This window comes from Elaeis guineensis, chromosome 3 (assembly GCF_000442705.2).
Source record: "Elaeis guineensis isolate ETL-2024a chromosome 3, EG11, whole genome shotgun sequence".
Lineage (NCBI taxonomy): Eukaryota > Viridiplantae > Streptophyta > Magnoliopsida > Arecales > Arecaceae > Elaeis > Elaeis guineensis.
Window position 1 is genome coordinate 56,651,142 of NC_025995.2, and position 27,936 is coordinate 56,679,077.

Here is a 27,936-nt window from a genome sequence, read left to right on the forward strand (position 1 = left end):
CGCTTGAGAAATAGCAAGTGGCACTCCGAAACTTCCTGAGGCTGTGGCATCCACCCTTCCTGGAAGCCCACATAAAAAATGTACCACTGTGGAAATAATTCTGCCAGCACCCTACCCTAGATTACATCTGAAAAGTAGGCATCCATTTTATCAAACACCCACATATGCTTAGACAGATTTGAGCTCCACAGCTTTCAACTAAACTATATATATATATATATATATATATATATATATATATATATATACACATACATACATATATATATACACACACATATATATATAGATATATATATACATATATATATACACACACATATATATATAGATATATATATACATATATATACACACACATATATATATACATATACATGTATATATACATATACATATATACACACACACATATATATATACACACACATATATATATACATATACATGTATATATACATATGCATATACATGTATATATACATATACATATACATATATACACACACACACATATACACACACACACACACACATATATATATATGTATATATACACATATATATGTATATATACATATATATATATGTGTATATATACACATATATATATCTACATATATATACATATATATATATGTGTGTGTGTGTGAGTGCGCGCGCGCGCGCATGCCACTTGAGCAGATCTAGATATATCCAGTTGCAATATTTAAAACTTTTGTACCTTGAGTATAAAGATAGTCACAACTTGAAGAAATCAAACACAACATAAATTCAAATGCTTCAGGTCCGTGCCTAATAATCCAACCAATTAAACAATAATTGGTTATAGTCCCTTCAAGGAGATGACTCCGATACTTGACTCTTTTCACAATGTAAGTGTTAAGCTAGCGATTAGAAATCACTTGACATTTCACCTTAACTGAACTTCCACTATAGTCATCTGAGGTTATGCTTGAATCTTCATCCTTTATCTGGTTAAGCATGTCCAACAAGAGGAAATAGATATCAATAGCTTAACATGTGATCTTTGAAATACTGAAATTAAGGATTTTAGGTATTTTTACTGGTGAACTTGAAAAATCAAATTTGAAGAGCTCAAAATGCTAAATTTGAAAATGTGCATCATCAGCTCAAATTTTCAAGGGCAAAATTGTACTGCTGTAACCAACTTACTACCAAAGTAAACAATATGAACCACTAACAATACCAAATAAAAATTTTCAAATACCAAACTAGCACATTAGCAGGGAACCTAGACATATTAAAGGACAAACTATGAAGTTAGAAGGCACCATCATGGAAAAAGGGGAGTGAAGAATTCTAGTGGCAGGAAAATGGGTGATTCTCCATCCAACAAATGGAACTTGGAAGTTAAGATGCTTTTCTCGATGAGAATGTACATGAATTTTACATGGAGTTACAGCAGATTCGAACTCTGACGGAAGGAGATCAACAGTATGTGGATTGAAAAGTAAAAAAGGTAGACTCATGGCTTCAGACAATCACTAAGAGCCTAAGTCAACAAATTTCAATGTAGTTCACATTGAACGGACCAAGAGGTGTCATGTAGATCACTCGACAATCGGAAGCATAGATCCTACAGATTGATGGACTTAGATTTGCAAGTTGTAGTCACTAGTCACAGCTTAGCTTGATCAAATACCATTTGTTATCTTCTTGAGCATGCTATGCCAGTCACATGCTGAATTACAGGTGGCAGTCCATGCCGGACCAGTGCATGTCAGCAGTTACATGCATGCACAGGGTAGCAATACAAACCTATTCCAAGCACATATTTGCTATACAGTATGTATCATATGTACAGACCAGTTAATATTGGTAATTAAATACTTGATATAATTTGACATCATATATAGGTGGAATGGATGCCAACAGACATTGAACAGGTTTTGTCACCAATCATTTTCAAATGAAGGACCTCGTCAAACTAAAGAAAATTCTATGAAATCAAACCATCCAGGTGGACAAACTTATGCCTACGAAATACTTTATGTGCATCTTTTTTGAGGCTAGAATGCCTAAAAGCTAGGCCTTTGGATACTGCAATGAATACTGATTTGAAACTTGCAGTTGCTCATCTTATCAGCCAATCAAGCATCATTAAATTATTTAACAACATATAGGTACTGGTGAGCTGATTTAATCTTCCATAACTCATCCTGACATCAATTCACACGAGATATTGTTAACTTATCTAAGACATTATCAAGAAACCTCACCTTGATGTCATGGATGACATTTGAAGAAACTCAATGCCAAGACATTTATACTAGCAAAATAATCATGATAAATTTAACTTCTTTAGCAAACTTGGCTGGTTTTCTCATGGATCATAAGTTCATTACAAGTAATTGCATTTTTGTTAAGCAACCAAAAATAGTAATAGGCTGAGTGCTGTTGCACATTGCCCAGATTGAATATTAAGTGATGTCTAAATACATGAAATCATATAGTTTACGCCTTTTATAGTCATGTTGGTGTTGTTAGTTGTCTGAATTGTACTTTGATAATCAAGCAGCAAGACATAGAAAAGAATATGGTCTTCATAAATGGTCTAAAAATATGGAGGTAAACCGCCACCTTATTCCAATACAAAACACAGAACAAATGATTGCTCCACTTCCACAAGCATGTCCAAAAACCTATTAGATAATTCATTTGACAAAGCTGTTACAATGAAATGACTAATTGAGTCCTATTCCTAAGACTGGACAGTATGATATTCAAGATTTTAAATACCATGGGACAGGTTTTCCTATAGAACTTGATGTCGTGTCCCGACACTCAAGAAGGTGAATGATTCATCCTATCCTAGTCCATTTCCTAACTCGTCTCTTCCCAACACTCGGCATGGTGACCCATCTTGATGCTTGGGATTGCGAAACACCAAGCAGTCCCACCACTATGTAAAAGAATATGGTCTTCATAAATGGGCTAAAAATATTGAGGTAAACTGCCACCTTATTCCAGTACAAAATGAAGAACAAGTGATTGCTCCACAAGTATGTCCAAAAACAAATTAGAGGATTCATTTGACCAAGCTTATACAATGAAATGACTAATTGAGTCCTATTCCTAAGAGTGGAGATTATGATATCCAAGATTTTAAATACCATGGGACAGGTTTTTCTATAGAACTGCATGTCGTGTCCCGACAGTCGAGAAGGTGAATGTTTTGTCCTGTCGTAGTCTATTTCCTAACTTGTATCTTCCCAACACTCAGCATGGTGACCCATCCTGATGCTTGGGATTGCAGAACACCAAGCAGTCCCACCACTATGTAAAACCTTGATGATATTTATCCTCCAACTTGTGGGAAATATTGACGATCTATGAGTTCTTCTAGAAGAGTTCTAATAAAATTCACATTAAGCAATATGAATTGTGTTCATGGATTTTCTAACTATAATATTTCATAATTCATATAGCTATAACTAATTTGCTTTACCCACTTACTAGGAAGTTACATTATACAAGCGGTAACTGCTGTAACCTAAACACTAGTGAGTCGTGACCATTTCAGAAGCTCTGTATTGACATCTATTTTCCAGTCAGACATGTGAAACACTTTAGATGACCATCAGTGTCTTGAAAATTCCAGATATCAAAGACTGGTGAAGAGTTGGATTAATTCTATGACAATTTGTAAAGACTCTCAGAATCCCATCATTGTTTGAAATGGGCTTTGGTTGTTCTTGGTGCTTGTTTAAGTTTTCGAGACATTAAAGACAATGCATTTTTCGTCCTTAAGCTAATATTTATATTCCAATAGGGAACATGTATATTCATAAGAACAGCATTGACAAGCCATACAACATTAACATTTTAGTTTACCTGAAACATTTAAAACAAAATGCATCATTTATAATGCAAGTGTTCTCTATAATCAACCTTGACACGAATGTCCTTTAGTTATAAACAAAAATAGCAAATGAACTGTTGTATATTTCATGATTTAACACATGACCAAATTCTATTGTCCATGAAGCATCACATATGTATTATTGTAGCTCCTTTTCCCCCATATTTGTCACTAATTTTTAATATATGAACTATTGTCCAGAAATAGCAAATGAACTATTGCAGTGGTGATATGAGTCGACTAGTTTGTAATTAATACCAACATCTAAAAGCACAAGTAAATTATACATGTGATGAGACATCATACTAACTATTAACTTTTAATATTTTGTAATTCATAGTAATAAACAATCAATTGTAAAGTACTTTATTCCTACATTTCATTGTATCTCGTTCTTTACTCCTGAAAATTAGATACCAGAACATGCATCTATCAAATTAAAATGTCTATTTCCTTGCAATGTGATGGTCACCAACCCATCTAATGGCACTTTAGACACTTGGTAACAGATAGGGGACGTCTGAAAGTAACAAACAATCGTGAATGTGAGGCCTGGCCTGCTCCCTTGACTAGCAAGCCTAGCTCACATGAGGCCCAGCCCTTTGGCTTCAGCCTAGAGCCAAAGCGAGGCCCAAGCCCACTCCCAAAATACACCAGGTAGAGCCGAGGCCATTTCTGGCTCCTCAGATTCCGACGGGCTAGGAAATCTTAGCCTCTGCCAATCCCCTCCACTCCTCGTGAAGCTGCATCCCAAGCCCTCTCTCTCTATTTTCTTCTCCCTCTTTCTTGAGTTTCTCTATCATCAGCCACCGTCACTTTGCTCACCATGGCCGCAGCCAAACCTCGCTGATGACAAGGTAAAGACACTTTATCCTCTTCTCTCTCTCTCTCTACCCTAATTGTCATTGCCGGCTGGATCCTTGTCGAAAATCAATCAAAAGTTCTATCCATTGTTCCCCATTCATTGGCCATCTTTCCCCATTTTTTGAAACCAGCTTTTGTTGCTGTTGTCGCAAGGCTCCGAAGGGAAGGCGAGATTGGTGCTGGATCAAGCTGTGCTGCTAAAGATCAGATTGATGTGAACCATGAGTGAACCTGCAAAAGAAATCCTAGGACCGATGGGATACCCTCCGATGCTTAAATCAGCCGGGGCCTTAAGAACAGATAGTGGAAATCAGAAAACTGAAAGGCAAGAAAAGAGATTCTGGATGAACCAAATGGGGGCTCTTGTTCCCTTCAGTGGGAAGCTGAAAAAGATTCAGTAGAGTCTTGGCTCTATGTATTCTGACTTAACTTATGGAGGATATCCTGCCCTTCTTTATATAGAGGGGGCTTGCTTAGGCTGTTAGGCCGTTATGAGAGTTTGTTAGGCCATTATGAGAGTTTGTTAGGCCGTTAATTTGTTATAATAGAATGGCCAACTGTATGGAGATCATGGGTTGTTTACCCAAGTGGAGATTAGCTATAGCATGACTAAAAGACAGCTGTTGTTGAGTTGGATAACAGTTGTAAGGTAATCGTCTGTGTTTTAGGGTCACGTCGCTTTTGATCCGATGTCCCTTATGGTAGATCGGTAAACAATCGAGCTGATCATCATATTTTATCAGAAACTAGCTCTGGTCAATTCAAATCGATACAGACTTGAGCTGAGGGTTGAATCAGATCGGTATCTAGCCGATCTGACCTATAAGTGTACTCTAATCAATATAATTCTGAGATGACTAATGTTGCCACGTGGCTTGATACGAGGTCGGTTTATATGTAACAACAGTTGCTTCCCTCCATCGCCATCTCTCTTTGACAACCTACAACTAGCTTCAAAGCTCTAGCCATTGGCAAGCGGGCTAAGGCCCCATTCAATTTGAAGCATTGTTTTAAGAAGCCGACCCCCTGTTTATTTATTTCATTTTTAACTTTTCCACTTTCATCAACCACCCACCATCGTTGCCCACCACCGCCATTGCCTGTTACCAATCCTCCAGCCAACACCACCACTAGGCTCCGCCAGCCCTCCTCTTCTTCTTTCTTCATAAGAAAGGCCAATGAAAACCATGTTTTTCGTGTCCTCTTTGCTGCCATCTCTCTCTTTCTCTCTTAATTTCTCTCTTTCTCTCACTCTCTCGCTTGTGTTGGATGGACACCAGCAGAGGGACCCTCCCGTGTGTCTTTTGGTTGACTCCAGGAAAAGGGTCATGAATTGAGTTAGCGATCGCCCGACATGTCAGCCTCCATTTCACCCTTCGACTATTATGAGACCCCACCATTAATAGCCCCTATCACATTATCTTTTTCCTAGTCTAACTCTTGTTTCATGATTTGATCGATTGGATCATCCTAATTAGACCAACCCAAGTCGTTCGATGCTGCCACTTACTGGCCTTGCCCTTCCTCCACCTCTTCCACATATTTTTCTACCATTACCTTATTTCCTTTACAACCTCATATAATTGTTGGTCTTGACTCTATGTAGAGGTGCACTTATCTAGACAAGAAGTCCAACAAGGGGATTTAAACATTTAAGGTTTTGAAAAAATATTCAAAATTAGTTAGATTTGTTTCTGTTCACAAGTAATAATTCATCTTCTCTAGATTTTTTTTATTAAACTAATACGAATAAATTTTGACATCAAATAAATTATAATTTAATTAATATGCAATTTATGGATTTTATGATACTGCATCATGAAATAAATTTGTAAATCAGAAGTAATATTTTTATTATCAAATATTATACATGTGGTTTATATATCTTATATGGAATATACATATTTTGATTGGGATATGACACATATGATTATGTAAAAAGCTTTAACAAGGTTTGAATTTGGACTCTTAGTCTGACTATATTTTCGACCCTACCAATGGGGGTTTATACATTGGCATTTGATTGTTCCAAGACTTAATTACTTTGGACCCACTCCGTAAGAGTTAAATGTTGTACTCCAAACCTACCCTAAGGAGTTGAGAGTGTATTTGGTTCATAATCAGGATGGGAATCAAAATCAAAATGGCTTGAAATGGGAATCGGAATGGCCATATTCCCCAACGTGTATGGTTCATGACCAAAATCGGAATGAAATTTGAATCCGAGGGGAGGGTAGGGATTGGGCTTTGGAGATTAGGGCATTCCCATTCCCTCCCAAAATCGGAATGGGAATGGGACTCATCCCAACCATGGTTAGAATAGGAGTCACTCATTCGCGTTCGCATTCCAAAGTCCAACTACCCCCACCAAACATGCCCTAAATGTTGTTCTTCTAAACCTACTTCAGGGGGTCAAGTATGGTACTTCCAAACACACTTCATGGCATCAAATGCAGTACTTTGGACCTACTTTATGGGGTTTGAATGCAATAATTGGAGCCCTACCACAAGGAGAGTGCGGTCATAGTTAAAAAAGGCTTTGAGTTGAAACATGATACTTTTTAAGTTGAACTTATAAATGTAATATGAATATTTGTGCAATACTGGATATTTTGAGTTTGTTTATTAGATTGTAATGATTTTGTTTATATGCTTATTATCGATAAGATAATTTATTTAATTTATTACAAGAATTATCTAAATAAGGTATTCATTACTTATTGGATTTTTGAACTTATTATTTAGCCTCTTCTTTCCTTACAAATCCAAAGAATTAGTTGCTAACAGAGTACTGATATGGGAATGCGACCAGAGGCAAGAATAGAACGCTTCAACATAGCCTAGAATCAGTATTATTTGCCTAATATAATATCCGAAACATTTTTAAGATATCTTTCATTGATTTAGAACATGAGAATAGTTGGTGCTTTGCAGACAAAAATTTTAAAAGTTTATTGAGTTTTAGATTTATTGATTTTTAAATTTGAATTTTAGTTGCACTAATTTGACTCCACTACACTGTTTATGATATCAAGATGGATGCCTTGCATGCTTGTGGGGTAGTGTCGTACGAGTATGCGGCACCTGCCACATCTCTGGCTCATGATTTTTGGTTGGGGGCATGACAATGCACCTCTTTCTTCCTTATCTTTGCTTCAGATCTCACTCCTTTCTTCTACACTATTTCCTAGTTTATATTATTGCTAATTTGCTATTGCAGTTTAACTCTCAACTACATTATGCTTTATTAAGTTATCATTATGCTTTATTAAGTTATTATTTTATGTTCAAAGAACAATAGACACAATATTGATGAACTATGAGAACCCTTGTGGGCATGCCATTTGACCGTCATTGGTTGTGCATTAGTGAGGTATTGGGGATTTAAGCAACGCCAAGGATCTCAACTAATAACCTCTAGCTAGCCTTTATGAGGTGTTGGATCTTTCTAAGCTAGTATCAAAGCCAACCTAGCCCATGATTGATGTGTGGCTAAGGGACATTGTAGCATAGGCCCTTTTGGGGCTAAACGCAGGCTGATTTTGGTGTTTCTACTTCTAATTGGATCCTTCTCGAGCAAAGACTCCAAGGCTTAAAGGGAGGAGTGCATAAGGACTTGTGAGCTGTGACAATGTATATTTAGTCCCATATAGATTGTGCTTTTGAGAGGGCTTAAGTATTTAAGTAGGGACTACAGATCCCAATTGATAACTTCTAGCTGGCCTTTTTGTTGAGTTCTTGGGTCATGTTATGAACTCCATTTAAAAGGTTATAGAGGATGTTCTTAAATCTCAATCACTATGTGAGATCTAGAGTCACTATAAAAGAAAAGAGAATCACCATTACTAAAATCTTAAACCCAAGAATAGGAAAATTGAATATGCATATTGTAAGCTATGCCCCTAGCTCTAGATTTCAACAGTCACATAATACATAGATATTAAGATTGTAGCACAGTGATATTTTTTTTCTTTTATCAATTAACATTTTTCTTTTAGACAAAATATATCTTGTTTAGACAAATGGCAAATTGGAATGCTTCAGTTGTTAGTTATTGTAGTAACAACATTATAACATCAGGTTAACACAAAGGCTAGAGAATCAAAGAAAAATAGCACTTAATCTTCCCAATTCTAATGTTAGGTACAAAGTGAGGACTTGATCCGTCCTGATATGTTCCAGCAGACCCTACCAAATTTGAGACAGATAATGTCCTAGGACATATTTGGAACCCTAGATCTCTCCAAACCAACGCATCCAAGACCCTAGATCCCTTCAAACTATGTCATCAGAATCCATCCCAACCAAGACACAAACAGAGATCGTTGCATCCCAACACTTGGGATGGCCTAGCATCCCAAGAAAGCAATTTTTTATTTATCTGTCTTTTACTTTATTCACTTTGTTCTTAGCTTTAATGGTTGCTCTAGCTTGTCTAGGTACTATTCTGACACCATACTGACATGACCCTGGTACTAGGATTTAAGGGTGTATGTGGTCTCCTAGAAGTTAGCAGGCATGAACTAACTTCAATTACAGTGACTTCATTGCCCTACTAGTTGAAGTCACTTTGGATGTCTAAGGGTAAGTTTGGCTCAAGGAAGAAACTGACTTTGGCACACTTTGGGCCAACCAATTGCACGAAGTGGTGAGTTCTACACTAAATTCAATTACCTCCAACTTGCAAGCAACTAAACAGGCCCTAAACACATAAGTGCACTCAATCATCTAGTTGTTTGGATTTTTCTAAATTTTCGCTAAAGTAAACAATTTTATTAGGAGATCATAACACCCTCCCTAATGAACAATTAGAAAAACTTTTATATCCTTACCAAGGTTTTAAAATTGACTTTTTGTTAACATGGATGTTCACCTTCTTATGCCAATGCTAACATGCTATTTTTACTATCAGAACTTATTTTGCACGGGCTTGCATTTATTTATCAAATGCTAATGTTCATTTCAATGTTGGACTCTTTTAATATCAAAGAGTTCTTATAAACTATATCCAAGTGCCATAGCAAAACTCATATGGATAAAAGAATAGTGCTCTGCAAGCCAATCGCATGTGTGATGCAATGGGATTATTCTTTATATTATCTTCCTACTCATGTACATAACATTGACTAATTGTTAATAAAATAGACATTTTGATTCATTATTTGCTGCATCTTATTACTTAACTAAGATTATGATGAACCCCTTAGATTAGGACAATGGTTTTAGAACCCTAATGAGATCATGCCAGTGAGACCAAAACCTTGATAGCCCCAATCTAAAATATTTTCAATTGTAGGATCATTGAGTTGGGGATCAATGATACTGGTAAGACTGGCACATCCTATATATACTCTATGGAGAGGATGATTGATCTCACAATCACTTCTATGATGACACTAATACAAAGATGTGGGTGCTCATTAGAGAATGAATTCACTGAATTGACCAACAGAGAGAACATCTAATGGAGCCTTACAAGCATGTCAGTAGATGGTTCTCTAGTGAGAGTGGTGCAAGTGATCCTTAGACTTGAGATCACTATAATATCTTATGTATATGAATCTGTGTTTTGATTCATATCCTAACATAACTCTCTAAGACATGTGTAGAATGTTCTGGACATAGTGAAATATGCATAAAGGTTGTGAGTAGTCAACAAAAAATCGATCACTCCTTGTAAGAGAAGAGAACATCCTATGTGATCTCATAGGATGATGACTCAAGAAATCTTTGGCCAAAATAGGATGAAAATTAAAAAAATTTCTAATATTTCATCATCCAAGTCATCATCATTGGATCAAGATACATATAGATAGGTGTTTGCGCTTGACATAATTTCATGCCCATAACTTATCTGGAATATTATGTGATCGAAGGATTGAATTACATGATAACTTGCAACTGAAGGATATTTTGGTAATTCCATCAAAATTCTATATCTTCTAGATAGTCATGACATATTGCTGGACGTCAATCTTGACTTGTGGACTCGCATGAATTAAAAGAGTTTAATACAGCAATCAATTAGGAGTTCTAATTGATTGATGCAATTGGGCTTGACCTAATTCGATTGAGTTAGCTCGAGTCTATTGCTAGCTAGGTGTGGAACCCAATGGGTCACACCCATAAGGGATTAGATCTTGGACCAATCAATTTGGATTTATTAGAAATCCTAATGGGTTTAATCAACATGCTAGTACATGGGTCAACCCAAGTTTCCAATCTTGTTTGATCTATATTCTCATTGGACTGGTCAAACCCAAGGTGCCCAAGAGTTTTGCGCCAGATTAAGATGGGTGCCTATGTGCTTTGGTTTCCTAAGTTGGCCAATTGTTAACCAAGTCCAAGTGAGGTGGCATCCTAGGATTACTATTTTGGCTTTTTACCAAGTCAAGACTCCTCATGCCTTGCTTCCCAACGCCCCACTCTTCCTTGCATGAAAATGTTTCACATATTCATAGGAGGCCATGCCTCTTAAAGAATTAAATCTAGGTAAAGAGAGAAAGAGTCCTTATCTAAATCACCTTCCTTCTCTCCAACGCCCAACAACTAATGCCTTTATAGGCAAATTTATTTAGCCCAAACGTGGAATTGTTTCACATGGATTCTATGTCTAACACCTCAGATTTATTGGCGCCAAATAATACATTTTATTTCTAGGTTTTAATGCCCATATTCCTCCTTTATCTCCATGCCCCATGAAAAAAAACATTGGACATTTTCTTGCACCAAGGAACTTTATAAAAGGGCGACGTTCTGGATGGATTTTGAAGCAAGGCAAGCAAGCCAAGCTAGGCAAATCCAAGAGTGGGTTGTGGGAATAAGAGGAAGGTCCAAGGGTTGGGCGGCTAGATAGGGAGAAGAAAGGAAAAGCAAATTTTGCTTTTCTAAAAAGTTGGGTTTCCAAGAGTTGGGCATCCAGAAAAGAAAGAGTTTTATGGCAAACCTTTTGGGAAAAGTGAGGCCATTGGATTTGATCCAAGAAGGGAATCAAAGGCCGAGGTTCTTCAGAAGAATAGCATCAAAATTCAAATTGGGAAGGTCCCTAATCGAGCTCCCATATAAATCACCGTTGGAGGGCACACATTTGGGTGTCTTGTGGAGATCTGACCGAATCAGATAATGTTCTGATTCAAGGTAATTGACTAACCTGTTTTACCATTCATGTTATTTGATTGATCATCTACAAGGGACACCTGGGATTGGGTTTGAGTTAGCAAATGTTCTCATAAGCTGATGCATGTAAAAATTTTTGAAATCTATATTCCGCTGCACAACCCGAACCTCACAGTGGTATCCGAGCCTGCCTTGTTAGATTCAGTCAAACATGCATGTTATTGTTGCAATATGGACTAGGTCTAATTCATATGTTATGATGACTGATGGATTAGTAGCATCTATTTATGAAAGGCAAAATTGTTTTGACCATGATCAATGTTTTAACATGTTAGATATGTTATGACTGAAATTTTGGTTGCTGAAATTTCTGATTTCAAAATTTAATGATTACTAAAATTTGATTAATGCATGAATTTTCTGATTGATTAAATTTCATATTATCAAAATTTAGCAGCTCTTACTTGAATCATGATAGATAGATGTTACAAATCAAACCTAATTAGATTAGGATTTGAGTAGACTTAAGTCAAACCTAATTGAATTAGGGTTTGATTCATGTAATCCTAATCGGGATAGGGTTTGCATTAAGATTGACTCAAGTCTTATGATTGGGCTGGACCAAGAGTTAAGTCCAAATCACAATCTAATTGGTTCAAGAGTTGAACCATTAACTCGAACATCGACATTATGACATATGAATGATATTTTTGTGCATGATGGTAGTTTCACATTGTATACTTGTTAAGGATGTGCCTAATACCAGAAATCCATCAAAAATCATATTAAGCTATAATGGCGAAGTGTTAAGAACACTATCTATGCATTCCTTCATGCTAAATCAATAGAGTATATCGAAACCTATAGTTAGCTTGTTGTGCTATCCGCAAAGCTTTTTATAAGGATTAATATAATCTTGTCCTAGTGCATAGAGTTGCTTATAGCATATCTAAATGGTGTTGCCTTATTGTGCTATCCAAAAGGATAGCGTTATTCGGGTATGACCATATGGAATGAAGGATGGAACTTAACTAACACATTGTAGTTTGTTGTGCTATCCACAAGACTATAAGTGTATTAAAGGCAAAAAGAGATGTTGGAAATTGCATGAGTTGCAATTGATAAGAGTTACTTACCCTTAAACTCATGATGCTTGTTGTGCTATCCACAAGGCCTTTACGAAGGATTGGAATCTCAACCCTCCTATGAAACCGAAGATTAGGGTTTTTCGTTTTCCATTCTTAAAGGCTATGAAATTCACTAAATTAGTGTGAGATGCAATGACCAAAAGACCTAATCTAGTTGTGCATATCATCATGAGTAATCTGCTTATAGTTTGTTCTTGGTAATTATAGATTATTACTACGCTTATGCCATCTTCACTATCCCTGCGTGACATACTTGATGCCAACAAACTAACCGAACCCAACTATGTGGACTGGTTAAGAAACTTGAGAATCATTCTCAATCAGGAGAAAGTCTCTTATATCATAGATTCCTCCGGTCCCGATGTGATCGGAGACAATGCTACTGAGGAAAAGACCACTTACGAGAAGTGACAGTCTAACAGTATAACTATCAAATATATCATGTTAGCCTCTATAAACAATGAGTTGCAGAGGCAACATAAGAGCATGGATCCTCAATCCACACTTCTCAATCTGAAAGAGTTGTATGGAGAACGTAATAGGACTGCTAGATATGAGATATCTAAGTAGTTATTCCATAAAATGATGAGTGAGGGCTCTTTCATACAAGCCCATGTTCTGAAGATGATTGACCTGATCACTCGATTAGGTCAATTGGATTTTATGATGGATGGTGAGCTGAGTCGGGATCGATCCTGCAATCCCTCCCTGATCCCTCTCAGTTTGTTATCAACTACGATATAAACAAATTGAACTTAAGTCTGCCAAAGCTGCTCAACATGTTGAAAATAGCTAAAAGCCATTTCAAGAGAGAAAAGGCTTCTGTTCTTCTTGTGAATAAGATCAACAAAAAGACAGCAGGCAAGAAGGGTACCAAAAAAAAGATAAACCCTAAGACTAGCATCATCAAGAAGAAGAAGATGAAAAATGTCTCCACCTAAAGTACATGTTTCCATTATGGCAAGGATGGGCATAGAAGAGAAACTACAAGGCCTACCTTGCAACCGTGAAGCAGCAGAAGGAAGCAAACGTTGCCCAAGGTTTGTATATAATACAAACATACTTATCATTAAATACTTCAACTTCAGATTCTTGAGTATTAGATACCGCCTGTGGTTCTCACCGATGCAAATCGTTGCAAGGCCTACAGGGAATAAAAAAGCTGAATGAATGTGACTTCCAACTTTTCGATGCTAGTAGAGAGTCCATTGAAGCCGAAGCTATTGAAATCTATCTATTAAAGTTGCCTTCAAACAAAATACTGGAGTTGTTAGACAATTATTTTATGCCTAAAATAATTAGACATATAATTTCTATACCTTTATTGCTTGAATATGGTTATGAAATAAAAAGAAAGGACAATGGTTGCTCTATTTATCGTTCTAATGAATTTTATGGCAATACTTTTGTAGATAATGATCTTTTACTCCTATCACTTAATGAGAATGTTCTTTATGTTGATACATCGAAGAAAAGAAAGAGATAAGATGTGAATGTCACATATCTCTGACACTGCCGACTTGATCATATCAATAAGTCAAGGATTAATATATTATACAAAAAAATATTCTTTGATACACATAATTTTGAATCTTATGAAACTTGTGAATCTTGTCTCGTGGAGATAACCAAATCTCCATTTACTGGACATGAAGAAGGGTGAGTGACTAATTAAGCCTACTACATACGAATGTATGCGGCCCAATGACAACTCAGGCCAGACTCCAGAGGAGCATACTCCTACTTCATCACATTTGCTGATGATTTTTCAAAATTTGGATATATTTTTGATGAAATACGAATCCGAAACCTTTGATAAGTTCGAGTACCAAAGAATGGTTCAAAAACAAACTAACAAAAGTATTAAAGCTCTTTGATCTGATCGAGGTGAATACCTAACTAGTGAGTTTCTTGATCATTTGAAAGAAAATGAAATTTTCTCTGAATAGATTCCTCCTTATATACCACAGTTAAATAGTGTTGCAGAAAGGAGGAACCATACCTTATTAGATATGGTGCAGTCCATGATGTGCTTCACAGACCTTCCGATCTCCTTCTGAGGAATGTCTTAGAGACTGCCGCATATATTTTGAACAAAGTACCTATCAAGTTGTTTCTAATATTCCGTATGAGATATGGAAAGAAAAGAGATCAAGCCTTAAACGTATGAAGATATGAGACTGCCCAGCTTAGGTCAGAAATATTCAAAGACATAAGCTAAGCACTAGATCAGATAAATGTATATTTGTAGGTCATCCTAAGGAGAGTACAGAATACTACTTCTACCATCCTACTAAACAAAAGGTATTTGTTAGTAGGCATGCTATTTTCTTGAAAAAAGAGTTTATCCTAAAAGAAGGCAATGGGAGGACAGTTGAACTTGATGAAGTTCAAGACCTACAATCTATCCCACAATAACTTGTGGATAATCCACAAGTTGATCCTTAACCAGAAGTACCTATTGATGAGGTACAATCACAGCATAGTCACACACATCCTCTTCGAAGGTCAAAGAAAGTGCAAAATGCACCTCTCAGATATGGATTTGTCATTGAGAATAACAGCAAGCCACACATCATTGAGAATAATGATCCCATGACCTATTCGAAAGCGATCATAAGTAGTGACTCTAACAGATGGCTTAAAGCTATGAAATCCAAAATGGACTCCATGTATATCAACCAAATATGAACTTTGGTTAATGCACCTAAGAATGTGAGCTCAGTAAGTTGCAAATGGGTATATAAGAAAAAGATTGAAGCAAATGGCCTAGTAGAGTCATATAAAATCAGGCTGGTGGTGAAAGATTTCGACAAAAGCAAGATGTTAACTATGATGAAACTTTTTCGTTAATAGCCATGCTCAAATCTATTCGGATTTTGCTTGTTGTAACTGCATATTATGATTATCAGATCTGACAGATGGATGTAAAAACTGTTTTCCTCAATGGATACTTTGAGGAAAAAGTCTACATATCTTAGTCAGAGGAATTTGTCTTTAGTGAGAGAGCAAATCAATTATGCAAGCTAAAGAAATTCATTTATGGATTAAAACAAACATCGAGAAGCTGGAACATCCATTTTGATGAGACAGTCAAATCGTTTAACTTTATCAAAAATGTGGATGAACCATGTACAAGAAGACAAGTGGAAGTGTCATTATCTTCTTAGTTTTGTATGTAGATGACATATTGCTCATTGAAAATGTATCTCGATGCTACAATCGGTCAGAGCCTAGCTATCATAAAAATTTTTCATGAAAGACTTCGGTGAAGCATCTTATATACTTAGTACAAGGATCTATAAAGATAGATCTAAAAGGATGCTAGGCTTGTCCCAGTCTAGGTACATAAATCTTGTGTTGAAGAGGTTCAACATGGATGGAAGTAAAAGAGATTACTTACCTGTGCATGAAGTCATGGCATACATCTCTAAAAAAGATGTCTCCTAAAATACCTGAAGAGAGAAATAGAATGGGTTTTATTCCTTATATTTCGACTACAGGATCGATCATGTATACTATGCTATGTACCAGGCCTGATATGGCTTATGCTTTGGGCATTATAAGTAGATTTTCAACAGATCTAAGAAAGAATCATTGGAAAACTGTGAGCATTCTCAAATACTTGGAAAGGACTAGAGATGCTTTTCTTACGTATAATGGTTTAGATTTGAAACTAGAAAGATATACAAATTCTAGTTTTCAATCTGATCCAGATAATAGCAAAACTATTTTAGAGTATATATTTACTATAAATGGAGGAGCAATGAGTTGGAAGAGTTTCAAATAGCAGACTGTAGCCGACTCAGTTATTGAGATAGAGTACATTACTGTGAGTGAGGCTGCTAAAAAAACCGTCTGGATGAAGAAGTTCATCTCCAAGTTGGATGTAATTTCGGAGATTGAACACCCCATACCACTTTATTGTGCCAACACTAGGGCTGTTGCTCAAGCAAAGAAATCGAAGTCTCATCAGAAATCTAAATATATCCTGAGGCGATTCCATCTCGTTCGAAAAATTATCGAAAAATATGATGTGATCATAGAACGAATTCACACCAAAAATAATATAGCGGATCCATTTACTAAGATCTTATCACAGCAGCAGTTTGACCACCATCTTGACTGCATGGGCATCAAGTACAGGGGCGATTGGCTTTAGTGCAAGTGAGAAATTAAAAGAATAATACCCTATAAGCCAATCGCATGCGTGATGCAATGGGATTACTTTTTATATTATCTTTCTACTCATGCACATGAAATTTATTAATTATTAATAAAATAGATATTTTGATTCATCATTTGCTGCATCTTATTACTTAACTAAGATTATGATGAATCCCTTAGATTAGGACAATGATTTTAAGGCCCTGATGAGATCATGCTAGTGAGACCTAAAATTTTGATAGTCTCAATCTAAAATATTTTCAATTGTAGAATCATTAAGTCAAAGATCAATAATACCGATAAGACTGGCACATCCTATATATGCTCTATAGACAGGGTGATTGATCTCACAATCACTTCTGTGGTGACACTAATATAAGGATTGGATACCTATTAGAGAATGAGTTCACTGAATTGACCAACAGAAAAAATATCTGATAGAACCTTACAAGCATGTCAGTAAATGGTTCTCTAGTGGGAGTGATGCAAGTGATTCTTAGACCTAAGATCACCATAATACCTTGTGTATATGGATCTGTCTTTTGGTTCATACCCTAACATGACTCTGAAACGTGTGGAATGTTCTGGACATGGTAAAATATGTATGGAGATTATGAGCGGTCAACAAAAAATCAGTCACTCCTTGTAAGAGAAGAAAACATCCTATGTGATCTCATAGGATGATGATTTCAAGAAATCTTTAGCCAAAATAAGATAAAAATTGAAGAATTTCTAATATTTCATCATCTGAATCATCATCATTGGATCGAGATATATATGGATACGTGTTTGCGCTTGACATGATTCCATGCCCATAACTTTTCGAAATATTGTGTGATCGAAGGATTGAATTGTATGGTCACTTGCCACTGAAGGATAATTCCATCAAAATTTTATATCTTCTGAATAGTCATGATATGTTGCTAGACATCAATCTTGACTTGTAGACTCACATGAATTAAAAGAGTTTAATTCAGTAATCAATTAGGAGTTTTAATTAATTGATACAATTAGGTTTGACCTAATTCGATTGGGTTAGCTCAAGTCTACTGCCAACTAGGTGTGGAACCTAATGGGTCACACACACAAGGGAATTAGATCTTGGACCAATCAATTTGGGTTTATTAGAAATCCTAATGGGTTTAATCAACATGCTAGCACATGGGTTAACCCAAGTGCCCAATCTTGTTTGACCTATTCCCATTGGACTGGTCAAACCCAAGGTGCCCAAGAGTTTTGCGCCAGATTAAGATGGAGCGCCTACATGTTTTGGTCTCCTAACTTGGCCAATGGTTGACCAAGTCCAAGTGACTATTTTGGCTTTTTACCAAGTCAAGACTCGTCACGCCTTGCTTCCCAACAGCCCACTCTTCCTTGCATGAAAATGTTTCACGTATTCATGGGAAGCCCCACGCCTCTTAAGGAATTAAATCCAGGTAAAGAGAGAAAGAGTCCTTATCTAAATCACCTTCTTTCTCTCCAATGCCCAAGAATTAATGCCTTTATAGACAAATTTATTTGGCCCAAATATGGAATTGTTTCACGTGGATTCTGGGGTCTAACGCCTCAAATTTATTGGTGCCAAATAATGGATTTTATTACTAGGTTTTAATGCACCATATTCCTCCTTTATCTCCATGGCCCATGAAAGAAAGGCAAGCAAGCCAAGCTAGGCAGATAATCCAAAAGTGGGTTGTGGGAATAAGAGGAAGGTCCAAGGGTTCGGCGGCTAGACAGAGAGAAGAAAGGAAAAGCAAATTCTGCTTTTCTAAAAAGTTGGGTTTCCAAGAGTTGGGCATGCAGAAAAGGAAGAGTTCTGTGGCGAACCTTTTGAGAAAAGTGAGGCCATTGGATTTGATCCAAGAAGAAAATCAAAGGCTGAGGTTCTTCAGAAAAATAACATCAAAATTTAATTTGGGAAGGTCCCTAATCGAGCTACGTGTGGATCACCATTGGAGGGCACACATTTGGATGCTTTGTGCAAGTCCAACTAAATCAGATAACGTTCTGATTCAAGGTAATTGACTAACCTATTTTACAATTCATGTTGTTTGATTGATCATCTACAAGGGACCGCTGGGATTGGGTTTGGGTTAGCAAATGTTTTCATAAGCTAATGCATGTAAAAATTTTTTAAATCTGTATTCTGCTTCACAACCCGAACCCAACAGTGGAAATGTCAAGTTTTAGCATAAATGATAAACGCAAGAATCAAATCTTGTTCCAACTTATTTAGGATCGACTTTGTAAATCCTAATTAGCCGATTTGGAGCCACTCTGATGTTGTTGTAAACTTTTCTTACAACTACCACTCATGTTAGGCTAGGTCCTTTCCTATTCCTAAATCCTTCAACAAATTAGAATGCTTCTACTTATAAATTCCTCGTGTCTTCAAGTTACATGCCCATTGTCATCCCAATCGACCAAAGATCACCAACTTTACTTGGCACAACTCCTACATTTCATCTATTATATTTATTCCCCATTCTATCCTCTCTTTTATCATGTATCCATTACAATGAAGGTTAGCCAAACCGTGCCAAGCTGACCAATTCAGAACGTGCCAAATTGGACCAGTCGGTTATTGCATGATTCAACGCATCAATTCCAAATATAAAGCTCGTGCCCCCAACCCATACGCATCCCTTCACTTTGCCCCTCCAATATTTCAAAACCCTAATCTTGAAGCACCTCCATCCCTGACTTATTTGACAACAATGTTGTATGATGATAATGACAAGATCCCTAGCCAAGTAAGTTTCTCTCTCCCTCTCTGCCCCCCTAGCAATGACAATGGCTCAAAACTCTCTCTAGCCCTCTTTATCTCCCTCCCTCTCTCATCCTCAACGACAGCTCAAATCTCTCTCTCAGCCTCCCTCTCTCTCCCTTTCCTCCTCCCTCCCACTCTCTCCCCCCTTTTTCCTCTTTCTTTTACCTCACCCCCTCCCTCTCCAGCTTTTCCTATTTCGGTACCTCCAAATTGGCATGGTACAAACCCAGACCATACAAACCAATCACTGGCCGATACGACTTCCAATATCAGTTCGGCAAACCTTCATTACAATATTCTCATTTTTTCTTAAATTTACTTTTTTGGTGGGCCCTCTTTACTACCAAAATTCTATGCCATACATCATGAACATTGTCAGTTTATGAAGATTTTCATTATGTTGGCAAGGTAGGTATTGGTTGAATATAAGGTTCACAATCTTGGTATTGGACCCTCTACAGCTACCATGCTAATATAGTGTTCGTATGCCCTGCACTAGGATCAATTTAGTGAGATTCCGTATGCTCCCCCAGTACCGTCTCGATTCAATAACATTATGGTACATTATGCACCAGTATGGTTAACCTTGGCTGTATAACACACTAGAATCACCTCATCATTTCATTCAACTCCAATTCTCTGACTTGTCTTCATCTTTCTCTCTCTCTCTATTCTTTCTATGGGGTGTTAGTGGATGATTGGCACCCGTCATTCGATGGCATTTCTTGTCCATGAATCTTGCTTGATCAAGTCTCATCTTCAATTATTTTTAACTAAAATTGGACTCCATATATGTTCTTTTATTCTTCGAAGTCCTTCTTCTAGAAATCCTATTTAGCATTTACTTGTCTCTTCCTCATCAATCAACGAAGTATTATGTGCGGATAGCCTACACCATCAATCAAACATCTCCCATGATATGGGCTTAGTATTGAATACAGTCATGCCATAGCTACCTGCTAATGCTTATCATACTGCAGCATACAAGTCTCCGATGATTTAAAGATACCAGTTATGCACATATTGTCTTCTTATAAGCGACCAAACTACTTCTCCTGTTACTTAAGTTTGCTCCAAGTTAGTAGAGAACAAGTGTAAACTCCTTTTCCCTATATTTTTATGAATTGCTTAATTAATAAGAAAGCTTTTGCTGTCCACTTTCCTGCCATAAAAATAAATTTGTGGACTCTAAGGTAGTTTCCCTTTTCTTAATATTCATTTTATTACCTTCATGACTTCTTAAAGTGGCTACTAAATTTATTTACATGATATCAAAACTGTTATTTAATAAAATATTTCTCTAATCATCTTGGTTTTTTATTGGTTTTAGAATCTTGCTAAGTAATCTAGAAAGCCAAGATAACCAAATGTCTCCCATGATTTTGTTAACCTCAGTTGGCACGTTCAGCCATGGTGCCTCGCATTTTTCATTCTTCAAAGCTATCATTACTTTGGTTTGCTATATTTAATTTATTAGAAAGCCTATTTTAAATTGTATATCATACACAAGAGACCTATTTTCTCATATAACTGGATACTTTAAGACACATTAACAATTTACGTCCTCTTTATCAACAAACTTTATTGAGACATGATGGTTGATTATTGTTCCCTAGAACTATTATTGTGTTAGTTGCATAACTTCATTTATAAATTATAAGCATGATATTTCAAATGCTTCTACAACCTTGTTCTCATATCACAAAACATCCCTTTATAACGCTGCCCTAGAGGCTTGTACACCATATGATTCTGTCAAGTGTTGGTCAGGACATCTTTACAGGAATATGCATACATGCAACAAATATGCCTGCATTTAAGCTTGCCTACATAAATCTTGAACCACAAGATAATTTCTCACAACTAATAAAAGAAATAGATAGGCATTATGTTTTATCATTAATAAAATCTTTCATTACTGGAATATGAGCATGGCAATTATTAATATCAGAACCATAAACTACTTGGAGTCTTTTTCTTGTGTTGTCCCCTTGGCACAGAGCTCAAATCTAGCCAAGCTGGTGGTCAAAGGTAAAAGTGCATAACTATGTGGATTGGCTATAATAATGATTGTTCCTCATCATGACACAAAACAAAAAAGACGTTACATTGGAAAATATTTCCGAGTTGTACATGTGGATTAGTCACTTCCTTGAGGCAAATTGTTTCAGTGATGTTACCCTTCTCAAGGAATTTGTTGGAAACTAGTATTTTTATTCCTTGTGTGTAACATTGTTTTGCAGCCTCATAGTAATGCTTTTCCATGGTGTAAATCTGGCACTTGCTCTGTTCCATTTGTTATTGCAGCATTGTCCTATTTGTTGGTTTTGGCTGTTATTGAATCACATAAATCTCCAATTTGACCACAAAAAACTATTAAATAGTCATGATTACCTATGCATCTATCTCGAAAGAAGCAATGGGTTAACTTGGTCTCTGAATTTTAATAGTGATAATATGAATAGCACTTCTCCGGGTGCTCTACTGGTTCCAAATACTTATTAAGAGTCCTATGGTCCAAGATGCCTTTATGATGACCTAAAGCTCAAAGCATCCTGGAGAGTGTAAAACTGAAATGCATATAAATCTTGCATAATAAGGAAACATTTTGGCTAACAGGTGCCAACAAATTGAAAAGAACCAAGCTCTCTTTCAGTGCACGTACCTCAAATCAAATTCAGATTCACGACCAGGAGTAGTTTTTTCTATGGTTGGCCTTTCCAGCAAACCACCTCCTTTGCCTGGTCCTGCTGCCAATACTGCCACAAGAATGCCACGGTTTGCACAATGTCCTTTATAGAGAGAGAACCTATCCCCTGTATGACATGAGAACAAGGTGACACAAACAACTAGCATGTACTACTAATCCATGAATAAGACTTGATTTGTGGAATTAAACAAGCCTTTATCTCATTCTCTTCTATGAGCATTTTCAAGAAGGTGGTTACTGTCATAAATCTCAGATCAATGGAGATTATTTATGAGATATATTGAAAATCCAAATGATATAAAGATAACAATCTTCTGAAATTGTTCCCATTAATTCCATCTTTTATTCAAATCCACCTGATTGTGCAGTGATAACCATCTTAATTTTTTTAGCATTTCAAAAACATTCCTTGATTAATGAGACAATTGGAGAATATATCAGGTAAGAATTGTAATTATGTCTGCAAAATACAAAAATTAGCTTTTTCTAATATGGATGATAATCTGGGATTGGTGCCAAAACAACAAGGTTAATAAAGATATTCTCCCTGACACAAAAGGGATAGAACCCCATCTCAATCAACTCATTTTAAGTAATCCATTTTGGTGTAAGTCAAAATCCAATCAACTATATTTATTGGATAGTTAATAGCTACTGGTTTAGCTTTAAATGTGTCCATGAATGTGCAAAGTGACTCACGATTTCTAGGCTTTATTAATTATGGTTCATGCATGTGTCTCTTAGAGTGTATAAAAGCAGTTATTTTATCATTTGGAAAGCTGTAATATATCAATATAAGGTATATGAAGAGACACACAATCTATATGTCAAGCCATGTCATTGAGAAGGAAAGCAACAAAGAATTGATATGTTTGAGTTTATGTCTATCAGAACCTAGTGATGGGTTTCAATTGTCACCTCCATTCTCCTACTTTCTTCTTCTCTATCCCAACACATTCTCTTCTTGTGTTCAAAGACCTATAGTTTTGGCCTCACTATCAACACCATAAGCTTTAAATACATAGAAGTCCGAAGGCATACATGCAAATTCTTGCAGATATATTTCATAACATAATAAATAACATTCTTGCACTAATTATATCACATATATATTTGCATGCACATACACACATACATACATATTTACACATACTTACCTATGCATAAATGCCCAAGGCTGAGATAGAATCGATGCCAACTTCAATCATCCCAATGTTGAGATGAGAATTAATGAAGGTAAATCGATAATAGGGTCAATTACGGCGACACCTCTTTGACTTTTCACGATCTGCACTCATCCCCTAAAAGTTCTAACTTTTTCAATCAGACTTGAAAACTCAGGTTTTTGTTGCAATGTGGCCCAACCATCCAACACCATCAAGATCTATGAACAAATGACAAACATGTGAGATAAACTTAAGCAGGAAATACCAACAATACCCTTATTGGCTGGATTATAGGAATGTTATATGTTTTGGCAGGAACAGCAAGAGATCACGTGGCAATCATGTGACCCCTTCCATTCCTCTTTCTTATTTACTAAATAGCGGCTTTGGAAATTGCTTTCAGTCTGATTAAGAGAGAGAAGAGGAGAGCACAAAAGAAGAGGAGAGCACAAAAGGAGAAGAGAGCAAAGGGAGCAGAGAGAAGGCAAAAGAGAGAAATCTGGAAGCTCTATGGCTTCAAGAATGAGCTTTGCACAAGGCCCGTTCTAAAGCTCCTTCCCAAATTCCAGCCAAAGCTCCCATTGAAGACCTCATGGACCATTTTCTACAACTGTATTTTGGGAGCTGCATTGAAGACCTCATGGACCATAGCAAATCCCGGGTGCCAGTTCTATGGGTGCTTAATGTACGAAGTAAGAAAAGAAAATTTTTTTTAATATTTTTTTTAAGCAAGATCTCTCACAAAAATTTCGAATATGGTCATAAGAGCTTTGTTAGCATTGAAATGGAGTGCCGAGAAGTGGCATGGGATGGTTAATATGAAGGGTTTCATCCCATAAGCAGCTATAGATATAGCAATCCGAGAGGCCAAGTGTAACTTTTTGAAAGTTTTGGGATGTATATGAAAATCATGAAATATTGAAGGAATGTCTCTATAATTTTCCAGCAGTTTTTCAATTTTAAAATAAGAGGGTAAATTACTAATTTGACAGTCACCGTTAATGGCGTTAGACCTCAGCTGGACAGCTTTTTTTGCAACAAAAACCTAAGTCTTAAGGTCTAATTGAACAAAATTAAAGCTTTTGAGGTGTAAGCGAATCATAAAACGTTGAAAGGGTGTGTCGCTATAATTTACCCTTGATAATAGTATGGAAAAATCGAAACAAGCAAAAAGAACAAGATAAAACTCGTAGGACTTCATTCATTTTTTTTCCTTCAACTGAAAATCACAATTAGATTTATTGCCCTTGGTCATCAAAGTTTGCATTTCTTTCCAAAAATTATTTTAACTAAAACTGACTTATAGAATATACATTAATCAAAAACAGAGAATTCCATAAAAGCTGCCAATATGATCATCACTTCAGCTTTAAGCAGATTAATTTATAGTCAAAAGAAGCTATTTGGATGTATCAATAAGTCAAAAGAAGTTATTTATAGTCCAATCTATGTAGCTAGGGATATGTGCCACAAAATCATGTTTATGTGTTACGTAGAAGCTACTAAAAGTTAGCCTCTTTAATCAACTGAAAAACAAGCAGACCAGATCTTTCATTATTGTAAACTCCAAAATTGTTGCCAAATGGAGAATTAAACTAAGCATAACATCATTAGATAATGTTTACTCTATCAAACACATATTTACAAATTAGGATCAGAGAGAGTGCATGCAATATGATATAAAACTATTTAAACCTTTTCCAATGAGAATTCTCTTGGAAATTGTGGACTTCTAGAATAGGAGCTAAAAACCATCAATAGGAGGCATTTTGTCCAATGACATTCCCATGAATTGAGGGGTATGTAGCTTTGGTTGGGTTTGAAGAATAGCTAGGTAGAATTCAAATTATGGTTGAAAAAATCAAATTCATGCTATCCCATCTCCTTAATAATGCATTCAAGCAAGAGTACAGCTGTCCAACATCAGAAGGTGTCTCCCTCACAAGCCACAATTGTAATTGTACCATCTAGAATTGAAAGCTCCAAGCCTTGTTCCTCATTCCCCATTTTCAATACTTATTTCCAACCTTTGATAGTTTCAATATTTTAGCAATCAGCTAAAACACCAATTCTGTACATTCAAAGCTTACAAACAATATAAAATACTCCAAAATTATCTGATACATGCTTTCATTACCTTGTTTAATATTTTTACTGCCTATAATCTTTTTTTCTGATTGTTTGATCAAAACTAAAAAACTTATTGAATATAAAAGTCAACATGCCAAGCCTAACTAAAACCAGATTTTCAAACCTCGCTACCTTTTTATATTTCTATATTTGTTTAGGTTGACTTTTGGTCATTATTACAACCTTTGGATGGGGTATTTTTAATTTTTATTCCTTAAATGCAAATTGATGAGCGCAAGTCATGGTCCAAATGTAAAAGTTGATGGCAACAATGAAGGTGCAGCCATAGCAAAAAGGCAGTAATGAAAAGAAATCTTCACCAAAATCAGACCATTAAAAACTTGAATATTAGACCAAGACTGCCAATTGAGCAGTTATGATTTCTCATGCATCAAAAAACATCAGAATCAAAGTCAAGACAAAGAAGTTAGATAGGCATTTCTTGTGATCCGTCAAGCAACAGAAACAAAAGTACTAGAAAATTTTGAGTTTGCTACCTATGTTGGATTCAAGTCTATATTAGTATATTCTGTTCACAAATTCATTTTGGTAGCTTATAGGTTAAAGTTGGTACCCATAGCTTTAGGAACCAAGGTTGTCATGCCTTGAGATTGGAATTTTCTCAAATTTCAAGGAGCGTCCATCATAATTAATTCAAAATGTCCTAGAAATTTAGCATCCTCAAAAGAAATATGATAGAACATGTATAACTAAACACAGCTATAACTTTTGAACTTCAAGAAACTAAACATAAACTGAACTACTAAGGAGACCACTTCAACAGTCAATAAGTCCAAAAGGCAACTTTCAAACATCCAAATCCACCTTATCGGAGTAGGCCTACTGAGGCTCTAACTAATCAATTATATAAAAGAAAAGGTACACCAAAATGCTCAACAAGTAAACTTCGACCATGGTCAAGAATTTAAGTTTCTACAATAAACACAACTCCCAAATCATAGGATATTAAACAAATCATCACCAAGAGTCCAAGTGTGTTCACTAAAATAAAACCAGAAGTTCCAATAAGATAAATAATTACTATGAAAGCATTAAGACACACGGCTTATAAAGAAGAGATAAGATGATTGATCTTGGATCATAAGTCGAACAATTTTCCAAAAGTCTAGGATAAAGTTTACCTAAACACTTTAATAATGAAATTTTGAAAAATCAAAATTCACCAATAAGGAAGAAACTAACAAGGTCAAAGTACATTTAACATTAAACTCTGTATTTTTTCACATAGTTTCACATTTTCTTATAAGATTAACTTGATCCCTCAAGGATACTCATTATCCTTGTTGATGAAGCCACTCATTATCCTTGAGGTCCACTCATACCACCTAGCCAACATTTCACAAATACCACCTAGCCAGAGGTTCCCCATTGATATCAAGTGAGACAAATCACATACCACCTAACTACAAGTTCACATATATCCTCATTATTAATCAAGACAAGGCCACAATTATCAAACAACCAGAGATTCCTCATAAATAAATTGAATGAGGCCACTCATATGCAACCTGGATAGGGGTCCACTTATATTCTTTAATTAAGACATTTATATTATATTTGAAACTATACTCACAAGTATCAGATGACTACAAATAGCAGATGGAACACTAATTAGAAATCCAACAAAAATACATGTACCTAAAATAAGTTATAATATGAAAGAAAATCTCAAGTCGAACATGAGTTAAAAAAAATCAATTAGAAAGTTCTGTGCAATTTCATAATTTCTTATAAAGACTATAGCATATTTCAAGGTAGCATGGGACCACATATGAAGTCAAAATCTTCAAAATATCAGTTGTAGAGTAACTAGAGTTCAAAATTCAAGGAAACCCTAATTTTAAAAAGTGCTAGTATTTTGGAGTACCAAAATATTACTGGATTCAAAAAAAGATTTTGAAGAATTGAATTACCTCCAAATTCAGATGTGAAATAATATTTCTAGGAAAAATTCAAAA

At 36.0% G+C, this 27,936-nt stretch overlaps 1 protein-coding gene across 2 annotated transcripts in view; it reads right to left on the reverse strand.

The window, feature by feature from the left end:
- The window catches only part of LOC105033123 (ATP-dependent Clp protease adapter protein CLPS1, chloroplastic), a 43,658-nt gene that overhangs the window by 12,825 nt on the left and 2,897 nt on the right, over positions 1 to 27,936 (reverse strand). For both annotated transcript variants that reach the window (XM_073253780.1, XM_010907787.3), the window contains exon 2: positions 22,617 to 22,767. In XM_073253780.1, the coding sequence (XP_073109881.1) occupies positions 22,617 to 22,767 (151 nt within the window). The remainder of the gene's footprint in view (positions 1 to 22,616; positions 22,768 to 27,936) is intronic.